General features: G+C 42.2%; 1 protein-coding gene across 1 annotated transcript in view; it reads left to right on the top strand.

Moving 5' to 3' along the window:
- Nucleotides 1-11,262, top strand: part of Topaz1 (testis and ovary specific PAZ domain containing 1) — an 85,470-nt gene that overhangs the window by 21,621 nt on the left and 52,587 nt on the right. The window contains exons 5-7 of the mRNA XM_005348145.2: nucleotides 4,068-4,132; nucleotides 8,673-8,812; nucleotides 11,080-11,162. Coding sequence (XP_005348202.1) covers nucleotides 4,068-4,132; nucleotides 8,673-8,812; nucleotides 11,080-11,162 — 288 coding nt within the window. The remainder of the gene's footprint in view (nucleotides 1-4,067; nucleotides 4,133-8,672; nucleotides 8,813-11,079; nucleotides 11,163-11,262) is intronic.

Below are 11,262 nucleotides of genomic sequence, written 5' to 3' on the forward strand. Positions count from 1 at the left end.
TGTCTGCCCTGTTGTGATGACCTCATGGCTCGCTCTGTCTGCCCTGTTGTGATGACCTCATGACTCGCTCTGTCTGCCCCAGAGCCCTCCTCCCTTCGTCACCTCAGATCTCCCTGCTGTTCCTTCTGCATTTATCTCTGACCACTCTTCAGACTTGTTTTTGAGGCATGCTCTAAGACCCCATCCATGCAATCTTGTCTTCCTGGAGTATTCTTCCCCTAGAAGACGATACAGCTAATGCTCCTGTTTCCTTCAGGCTGTGTCTTACTGCTGTTCTCAGGAGGAACCTTTGCTGGGTAAAACCCAAAATTGCAGTGTTCCCCAGTTCCATACCCCACCTTCTTGTGGTTCTCTTTACCTAGCATAGACTACAGGTGGAGTATCCCTGTTAGAAGTGCATAAATCCAGAAGTATCAGATTTCAGAATTTCTGTATTTTAATTTGGTCTAGGTTTTGTTTTGAAATAGTGTCTTACTTTGTAGTCCAGCACTTCTCAGACTGGGCAGTCTTCTTCATCTCTGAGATGATACCACCACGTACAGCCTTAGAATGTTTGTGTAATAAGAAATCCAAACTCTGAAATCTTCCCAGAATATTGGAGCATTGTTTTGGCACTCAAAGAATTTCAGGTCTCAGAGTGTTTTATGTTTACAGACCATGTACGCCCGCCTAAATACACCTGTGCACTTTGTCTTTCCCCTCCTGCTAAGATAAGACCCCATAAAGACAAGAATTTTTGTCCATTTTGTGTAATGCTGGGAGAGCAGAGGCTGCTAACTGCTGAGTGAGAACTGGGAGAGCGGAGGCTGATAACTGCTGAGTGAACAGGATGAGTGAGAACTGAACGTGCTCTAGAAACAAGAAAAAGTCCATGATGTGCTTGCTTAACAGTTGGACAGACAACACATGGTGCCATTATTAAATGCTAGCTGGTCACTGTTAACAGTGTTTCAACACCTCACGGGGATTGTCATATGATGTTATGAGGACCTTAGGGTCAGTGATAAGTCAATAAGAACTCACAGAGGTCAGCAAAGCTGTTACACCATGGTTACGTTGATGGCAGTGAAACAATAAATCAGAAAGGGAAGAGGCTCCCAGACAGAGTCCCCAGCATTCTCTTCAGTGTGTGTGGGTGGGGGGATAGCATAAGAATATTGCCAGCCAGATAAGAATATTGCCAGCCAGAGATGCTCACCTGAGCTTAGTGTTGGAGTTTCTATTCGAATCAGTCACAAAGGCTGCACTGTGCTTAGTCCTTCAGGCTTTAACCCTAACAAAGGTCAAGTTAATATCAATCACATGACCCAAGGTCACTAAAATAAATCATATTATTGTCATACACTGTCTGGCATGGTCCCAGAACCCTAAATAAACAGACACTTACATGGGAAGACATTCGAAGAGCTTAGAGGTTATCTACCAGAATCAGGGCAAGGGGCAGTTCTTTAAAATGTAGTATGTGGATAGCCCACCCTTGTTGAGTTTCCCTTCACTGTACATGAGATTTGTACTGTAATTTCCTTTTACAAATGAGGGGACCAAGTCAAGTGTCAGTGGTCTTTTCTGAGGTCTTACTCGACAGTTCCACAACTCTGCCAACAGAGAACTTTTTCCTTTTATGGACTCAGATGGTACTATATGACTTTGTGGGCCATTGGATCACTGTAGCATCTACTTAACTCCACCATAGCATGGAGGAAGCCATAGACAATATAGGCATTGCTGTGTTCACATAGAGTTTCATTTTCAAAAGGAGGGAGCTGCAGGCTGTCGACTCCAGCTCCTCTGTGTTGCTGAACTCTAGGCTAGGGAACTGTTAATTGTCATAATTTTCAAAGAACCTGCTTTTGATTTTACTGGTTCTCTTTGCTTTTTTGTTACCTGCTTAACTCTGATTTGTTTCTTTCCTTTCTTCTGTTTACTTTTGAATGTAATGTGCTGTTTTACAGTTTTTTAAAGACTTCTTTTTATTTAATTTTATCCTGCTTGTGTGTAATGTATAATGTGTCCATGTTTGGCACCTGTGAGGCTAGAAAAGGCATTAGTTCCCCAGATGACAGTGAGAGAAGTACACATGACTGTGAAAAAGGGGAGAGATCTCAGGGAAGAGCCACTGCCCTGGAGTTACAGCTCATTAGGAGCTTCCACGTGGGTACTGAGAACTGAACCCAGGTCCTCTGCAAGAGCAACAAATGCTCCTAACTACTGAACCATCTCTCCAGTCCTTTAATAGTTACTTTTATTTTGTTTATTTTGTTTTGTTTTTCAAGACAAGGTTTCTCTGTGTAGTCCTAGCTGTTCTGGATCCCATACTGTAGACCAGGTTGGCCTCAAACTCAGAGATTTGCCTACATCAGCCTCCTGAGTACTGGAATTTAAGGTGTGCCCCATTGGTGAGGCCATTGACTTGAAACATCATCTAATGATTAAGATGTTTTATTTAGTATTGTTAATTCACCATAAATCTGCTTTAGCAGCATTCCACTTAAAATAGTAATTGTGGATTCACGAGCAGTGCTAAAAAAAAAGTACATAGAAAGTACTTTTACCTAGCTTCTCTTGGTGGCATACTGCAGAACTGTGCACAGCGTGGCAGCTTTGGGGCATCAGGATGTTGTTCAGGAAGACCTGGCCTTTATCTGTCTGTTGACAACAATGCAGGCGAGCTACAGAACATCATCTTAGCAAACTGTCCTTCATATTACGCCCTTATAGTCATACCTGCTTCTTTCCTGCACCTAGCCCTTCCGTACTTTAACTTTGTTTCCATTTCTACAATTTTGCTGTTTCAAAAATGTTACTATCTCTGTGAGTTTGAGGCCAGTTTCTTTGAGTTCAAAACCAGCCTGGTCTGTAGAGCTAGTTCTAGAACAGACAGGGCTACACAATGAAACCATGTCTCAAAAAAATATATAAATAAAAGAATGTTACGTGAATGGAATCATGTATCTTATCATCACCTTGGGTTGAGGATTATTGTTCAGATTGTTCCATACATCAGTAAATTGATATTTTACCCCTCAGCAGTACTCCACAGTATGGGTACCACAGTTAGAGAACTATTCATTTGCTGATGGACATCTGGGTGGCTTCAGTTTGGAATATTACAAATATAATTATTGGCCACAGACTTCCCTGTGTAGGGTTTATGTGCACCTAAGTTTTGATGTCTCCGGGATAAGTGGGCTGCCCTTTGCTGGGCTGTGTAGTAGCTGCCACTTTACTTCCCTGCAGTTGAAATCTGTGGTTAGGGTTTTTAGTGCCTGTGGAGAGTAGAAATGGGTGTTGGCTTCGCTGGAACTGGAGTTACATACAAATGGTTGTGAGCTGCCATGTGGATGCTGGGAACCAAATCCAGGTCCTTTGAAAGAAGAACCAATGCATTTAACTGCAGCCTTATCAGAATTAAACTCTTTTTTTCCACTGGTACTTGGTGCATGCTTCCTTAGCATACTGTCAGTCATTTGGAAAACTTGGTCTAAAACATACTAAGACATGTTACAAATTTAAAGCACTTTTGATTCCCTTTCATATGTTCTAAAATACCTCAGACTCATGCTGAATGAAAATGATTTTCAGTGAAGCACCTGGAGAATTAGTATTTTATCTTCCACATTTTCATCTGGGGACATGGCATGTCTTTCCACTGGGTGTTGTGGGTTTTTGTTTTGTTTTGTGGTTCTCAACAGAGGGCCTCATGTTTGCTGCATGGGTGGTCTAACACTGAGCCACACTCTAGAGTTTTCTGCTCGATAATGTATTCAATTTTTGTGGTGTTGTTTGTTTGTAGCCTGAGCTGACCTCAAACTCATGGCTTTGCACAATTTCTCATCCTCCTGCCTCTACTAGGGGAATACAGGTGTGTGCCAGCACACCCAGCAGCAGGAGACAATCTTAAGTCATTGTTGAGCATTGAGCATTTTAAATTATTTAAAATAGAACTGTCTTCAGGCCATCTACTAGTTAAATTCTATCCCACAGCTCTAACAAGGCTGGCAGGCCTCATGGTTCCAGTGTATCGCAGAAACACTCATGTCTGCTCCTCAACTGTAATCTCTCCACAGTGCAGCACTGCAGACAAGGCAGCTGGTAAAGACGAGCAGGAGGACACTCAGGAAGTCTGCAGAAGGTCTGTAACAAGATTTTAAATCTATTGCGTATCATTGCTAGTATCCCACAAGCTATGCACATGGATATGGTCTAATTAGTGAGCCAGCTGTTGCCAGCTGGAGAGGTAATTTCAGCTACTTTAAAACTGGTGGTGAATTGGGGTCACTCTTATTATTCGCACGGGTGTGTGTGTTTGCCCTGTGTAGCTGCACATGCGTGAGTTTGCATGCATGTCTATGTTTTGCCTCTGGTCTTCAGGCAAGATTTATTTATTAAAACACAAATAATATATCACTATAGGAAGGTGGTTTAGATGATGCACAGACGGGGCTGTTTGTGCGTGATGGCAGGTGCATTCTCCTAGCACTAAGCACTGAATTCACATGAGACACTTGTTGATTATGACTTTGATGGAGTCATATAGCCTTTTCTATTGAATTTACCACTATTTTAAAAATGTTTTATCTTTAATTGTGTGTGTGTGTGTACACGTGTGTGCAGGTGTCCTCAAAAGTCAGGAAAGGGCATCAGCTCCCTTAAAGCCGAAGTTACAGATTGTTATAAGCCACTATAGTGGTTTGAAAGAAAATGGCCCCTAAAGGGAGTGGCACTTTTAGGAGGTGTGGCCTTGTTGGAGGAAGTGTGTCACTGTGGGGGCGGGCTTTGAGGTCTCTTTTGCTTACACTTCCCTCAGTGTCACTGTCAGTTGACAACATATAACACTCTCAGCTTCAGCATGACATCATGCTCCCTGTCATGATGATAATGATGGACCAAACTTCTGAAACTGTAAGTGATCCACCCCAATTAAAAGTTTCCTTTATAAGAGTTGCCATGGTCGTGTGTCTCTTCACAACACTAGAGGTCAGGTAATGGTGACACACATCTTTAATCCTAGGATTTGGGAGACAGAGGCAGATGGATCTCTGTGAATTCAAAGCCACCTTGAGATACACAAAATCAATGCAGAAATAAATTCAGGTGGTGGTGGCTCACACCTTTAATCTCAGTACTAGGGAGTCACATACCTTTAATCCCAGAGGATTAAATAGAGGGAATATAAAATGGGAGGAGAGAGAGGTTTAGGCTGTTTAGTTTGCAGTCGCCCGGCCTTGGTAAAGGTAAGACTTTTCTAATGGCTTTAGCTTTGCCTCTGGTCTTCAGGCAAGATTTATTTATTAAAATACAAATAACATACCACTATATTCCAGCCTCATTTAGCCACTGTGGCAGGGCACACTCAAGTCATAAACATCCATTTGTGTTCAGGCTAAGATGTGCATATGTGGATCTTCAGACCAGCAGTCGCATATGAGAACCCAGACCTTCTGAACCAGGAACTCAGTCTGTGCTCAATAAGAATTCACCCTGATGGAAGCCTAAGGTTGACAACTCCTATAGCAGAGGGCAGAACAGGAGTGCTAGACTCCATGGATGCCCAGCATGCTTTAGGGCTGTCTTGGTTAAAGTTGCAATTGCTGTGAAGAGACACTATGACCATTTGGGGGTGGGGGTGTCTCAAGACAGGGTTTCACTGTGTAAGCCAGGCTGGCCTTGAACTCACAGAAATCCCCTACCTCCCAAGTGTTGAGATTAAAGGCGTGTGCCACCACCACCCAGCAGACCATAGTACTTTTTATAAAGGAAAACATTTAACTGTGCTGATTTACAGTTCAGAGATTTAGTCCATTATCACTGTGGTGCGAAGCATGGCAGTGCACAGGCAGATGTGGTGTTTCTGAAACCTCAAAGCCCACCTCCAGTGACACACTTGCTCCAATATGGCCACACCTCCCAATAGTGCCTTCCCTGTGAGCCTATAGGGCCATTTTCACCCAAACCACCACAGTGGCCTTGCAGATCTTCAACACTGAGGCAGTGTCACTGCAGTCGGTAGTAGGGAGGCTCCAGCAGCCATCATCCATGCTATCTTTCTGCTGCTGCTTTTGTCTGCTTTATTAGGGAAGAATGTTGATTACATGTATCAGTGATATCCCAAATCAAGGAGAAAAGTAATTATCTTTTTAAATTTTTAAATTCTCTTAATGCTACTAAATTTCAGGTGTTATAACTATAATTCCCTGGTTTTCACTGGTTTTTCTGTTCTGCAACAATTCCCCCTTAAATCCAGTGAAACAGCTTATTAAAATTGTTATTAAGGTTAAAAGATGATAGCATCTGAATATTGGCTCCTTTCTCTGAAAAAGTCAATTAATTTGTACCTTTTAGGCATCCTCAAGTTATATATAGATATTGGGGTTTTTTTGAGACAGTGTTTCTCTGTAGTTTTGAAGCCTATCCTGGAACTACCTCTTGTAGACTGTTGACCGAAGTTTTCTGTCCCACCCAATCCTGCAGCTGTTAAGTCCCAAAGAAATCACACAGAGGTCTGCATTAATTGTAAACTGATTGGTCCAGTATCTCAGGCTTCTTATTAACTCTTATTACTTATATTAGCCCATAATTCTTGTCTATGTTAGCCACATGGCTTGGTACCTTTTTCGGTGAGGCCGTCACATCTTGCTTCCTCTGCGGCTGGGTCACGACTGGGAACTCAAACTTCCCTCTTCCCAGAATTCTTGTTGCCCCACCTCTCCTTCCTGCCTGACTACTGGCCAGTCAGCGTTTTATTAAAAATAATACAAGTAACAGGATAAAAGAAAATTGTCCCATAGAAGTAGACCAGGCTGGCCTCAAACTCACAGAGATCCTTCTGCCTCTACCTCCCAAGTGCTGGGATTAAAGGTGTGCAGCACCACTGCCCTGTATTATTTTTCTATATAAGCAACTTCCAGACTAAAATTTTAATGAAATTTGTTAATTCATAATATTACATACTGAAGTGCAATTAAAGTTGTTTATATCATCAACCTGGTAATATTTTTATGGATATGTCCAGGGAAACTCTCAGACATGTATAAGTTTGTTGTATACTTATCCAGAAGAACTTTTATAGTAGCTCCTCTTTATCCACAGAAGAAAGTTCCAAGACCCTGTAGATATCTGGAACTTTATATAGTACCAAACCCTATGGCATGGTGTGCTTTCTCCTATACATACATCCTATAACTTAAGTACAGTAAGAGATCAACAGTCATAGAATTATTTTAGCGCTATGCTGTGTGACTTGTTCTGTCATATCTCACAATGACGCGAGAAGACAAACTGCCTCCAGGAGGAGATGAAGTAAAACCGCAGTACGCAGAGTAGTGCAGGGTTAGGCTGTTACTGCTGGGCTCTTGTTCCTTGAGTACCAGCGGTGTAGTACAAAGACAGTTGACTGTACCAGCATGGATAAATGACTGACCAGTGCTTGGATATACTAGCAGGAGGATCATTCACATGCCATGCAGTGTGAAGCAGGATAGCCAGATGCCTTCCTAACCTACAGAACAGGATGAAGTTTAAAGTTAGAAATTGTTCTTGGAGTTTTCCGTTAGTATGTTAGCATCATGGCCTTTCCTGGGTTACTGAACTCGAAGTGGATAAGGGTTTTCTGCTATGAAGCACTGGCTGCACTCTGTCCTCAGTGGTGAATTCCTGTAGTTCCCACTCTCGGGAAGCTGAGATGGGGGAGTTCAAGGACAGGATAGTGATGTTCATGTCAAAAAACTTTGTTGTTGTTGTTGTTGTTGTGGTGGTGGTGGTGGTGGTGGTTGCAGCTTTGGGGTTTGCTAGAGTGGTCTTTGTGTGTATTTTGGGGGGATCGAATTTTTGTTTTTGCTCTTGAGACAAGATCTTGCTTGTAGCCCAGACTGTTCTCAAACTCATGATCTTCCCGCTGCCTCCCTCCTACACTGGGATTGCTGTGGTCTTAACCACACCACCCTGTACTCGTTGTATTTGTTACTCTGACAAAATGTCTGTCAGAAGCAACTTAAGGGAAAAGGATTTGCTTTGGCTCATGGTCTGAGAGGTGTTTCGTGGCAGAGAAAACATGTTACAGTTGATGGTAATTACATGACGGCAGGAACTCATCACATCCCAGTGGATCAGGAAGCTGAGAGCGCAGGCCAGGTGGCCCTCAAGGCCTGCACCATAGCCACTCATTTCTCCTCCTGGCCCCTGCCTCCTAAAGGTTTTGTAGATTCATTCAAACACATGGACCCATGGAGATCATTTCATATTCAATCCATAATCCATTATTCCTGTCCCGAACTCAACCATTTAACACGTATTGGTCTTCTATGAAGAAGACAGGACCTTGGGCTAGCAAGATGGCTCAGCAGGTAAAAGTGCTTGCTAAACAAACCTGACAACCTGAGTTTAGTGTCCAGAATCCATGTGAAGGTATAAGGGAAGACCCAGCCTCACAGAGTTATCCTCTGCCTGCCACACACTCACTGTGTGTATGTGTCACCATCATAAATTAAGTAAAATAAAATTCGAAGAGGACAGGAGCATTCCATTGGAAATATTGTAAAATCACAATATATAGATTATAGATTAGTACATGGCACATGCATAGTATTAGGTTACAGTTCTGCTTTCTTGATTCTCATTGCTCTAATATTTTATAAATAAGCTGACATTCTGATCCAGTTTTTCTGTTCATACAGCAAAGATTCCAAAGGTGCAGAAGTTGTGGTTAATGAAGGTCAGTTAGCAATCCTGGGCCCCACACCTCTCTGCTCATCAGTGCTTCCTTTGAATCTAAGCAGTCATCAGGAAGATGCAGTACCTGCACCCTGGATGAATGGTAATACCTGTTCTCTCATTAAGATCTTGTCAGCGCGAAATAATATAGGAATTTCACAGAAGTCATTGCTACTGAAATAAAAACATCTGTATTTATGTGACAGTGGTACTGTGTGAAAAACCTAAAATATTCATACTTAATTATACTTGTATATGTTTAGGATTTGCGTTATTTTTGATAATTCACAATTCTCTTAATTCTCTAAACAAAATGAGCTCTTTTGAAGAATGAGTTTGGAAGCTTAAGTTACTTTGTACAGCACACATCTCCTCCTTCTGAACCTTCCTAGTATTCCCTTCATCCCACCTGGTGTTGTAGGCCATTGCAGCCAGCCCTCAGCAGCTGTGCGTTTTATTTCAGAGCCTTCTAACTTTCATAATATAGATTGCTGTAAAGTGATAGGCAGCATATCTTCAGCCTGCTCCACATTTATACAGATGCTACAGAGGTAAAGTATAAACAATTGAAAAAATATTTGTGTTAAGGAGATGGCTCATTGGGCATATGCTTGCTTCACAAATGTAAGGCCAGATATGGTGGCACATGCTTTTAATTGCAGTACTTGGGAGGCAGAGGCAAATGGATCTCTGTGATCCTGGTCTAGCTTGATCCAGCTTGGTCTACATAGCAAGTTCCAAAATAGCCAGAACTAGATAATAGAGAGACCGTGGCTCAAAAAAACAAGACAAACAAATAAAAAATATGAGGACCTGAAAATTCAGATTCCTAGCACCCGTGTAGAACTTGGGTGTGAAGGTGCACATCCATAGACCCAGTGCTGGGGGAGAGGAGTAGGGTGGATCCCAGGGGTTCACTGGCTGCTCAGTATTGCTGCAACAGTGAGCTTCAGGTTCAGTGAGAGACCCTGTCTCCAAACATGAGTGGCTGCTCAGTATTGCTGCAACAGTGAGCTTCGGGTTCAGTGAGAGACCCTGTCTCCAAACATGAGTGGCTGCTCAGTATTGCTGCAACAGTGAGCTTCGGGTTCAGTGAGAGACCCTGTCTCCAAACATGAGTGGAGGACTGGAGAGATGGCTCAGCAATTAAGACACTTGCTGCTCTTGCCGAAGGAAGACCTGGGTTCCGTTCTCGACATCCACATGGTTGTTCACAACCATCTGTATCCCCAGTTCCTGAGGACCTGAAGCCTTCTTCTGACTTTCTCAGACATTAGGCACACAAATGGCACACACACAGACTTTCAGCCAAAACATTCATATACATAAAATTAAAAGAAAAAACAAAAACGAAGTAGAAGCTGGGCATGGTAGTTCCAGCACTCCAGATGGAGAGGCAGGCTGAGCTCTGTGAGTCTTGGTCAGCCTGGTCTACAGACTGAGTTCTAGGCCATCAAGGGATACATAGTAAAATGGTGGCTCAAAAATCAGCAACAAAGGAAAATGTGGTAGAGACTGATAAAAGAAGATACCTGATGTCAACTCAGGCCACCTGGAACATGCAGAGGTAAACACGCTTGTTCACGTGTGTGTGTATACACACACACACACACACATACACACACACATATATATATGTTGTCTTTAGAAAAGAATGTTTTTAAATGTCCTAGTTCTTGTTTTAAAAGACACCATTAGGCCTAGAGAGATGGCTCCATCTTTAAGATCACTTACTGTTCTTTCAGAGGACCAGAGTTCAGTTCCTAGCACCCATGACGAGCAGCACACAACTATCTGTAGCTCCAGCTCCAGAGTATCCAAGGCAACTCATATAGATATCCACATGCAGACACATACATTGCACACAATTAAAAACATTGAAACTAAAGTTTTAGAAAACACCATTAAAGAGTACACTGTCTGCTGTGCTGATCAGCGGAGGGTAATTTAACAAAAAAAAACGCAGACTAGGGGGGCTAAGTAGAGATTCTTTCTGATGGTTGTGGAATGCTAGCAGGTTGGGTTTATGAGGATCCTGTTTGTCTCAAAAGTTCGTGTATCTCTGAGTGTATAAAGAGAGTATTTATGCTAATAGCCCCTGGCTTCATTGAGGATTAGGAGTTCAGGCTATGAATCTTTCAGAGAACCAAACGATTTCCTAGTATGTATTCAAACCACCACAAGTACTCTCTTTTGACCTCCTAGGGCAGCAGACATTGCAGATGTTGCACAGACACATAAAATAAAATTATTCTTTTTTAATTTTTAGAAAATAAAGAGTATAGCATAGTGAAACTAAAGCAGTCAGGAGTGGCGCCACTTCCAGAAGTCCGTGTTCATGTGCCTGTTTGTGATTCTCTGTACTTCTAGATTTCAGATTTCCAGGAAGACCTGTCTTACAGCTGCAGAACCCTGAAACTTGTGAAATATTTAAAAGAGAAAAAAATATGGGGGTAAGTTCACCCTCCTGAAAAAAAATAATCTTGTAAATTATAACCCATACTTAGGGAAATATAAGTGGAAGGATCCAGTCCCTTTTTTTTTTTTTTTTTT

Source organism: Microtus ochrogaster, chromosome 5 (genome assembly GCF_000317375.1).
Source record: "Microtus ochrogaster isolate Prairie Vole_2 chromosome 5, MicOch1.0, whole genome shotgun sequence".
NCBI lineage: Eukaryota > Metazoa > Chordata > Mammalia > Rodentia > Cricetidae > Microtus > Microtus ochrogaster.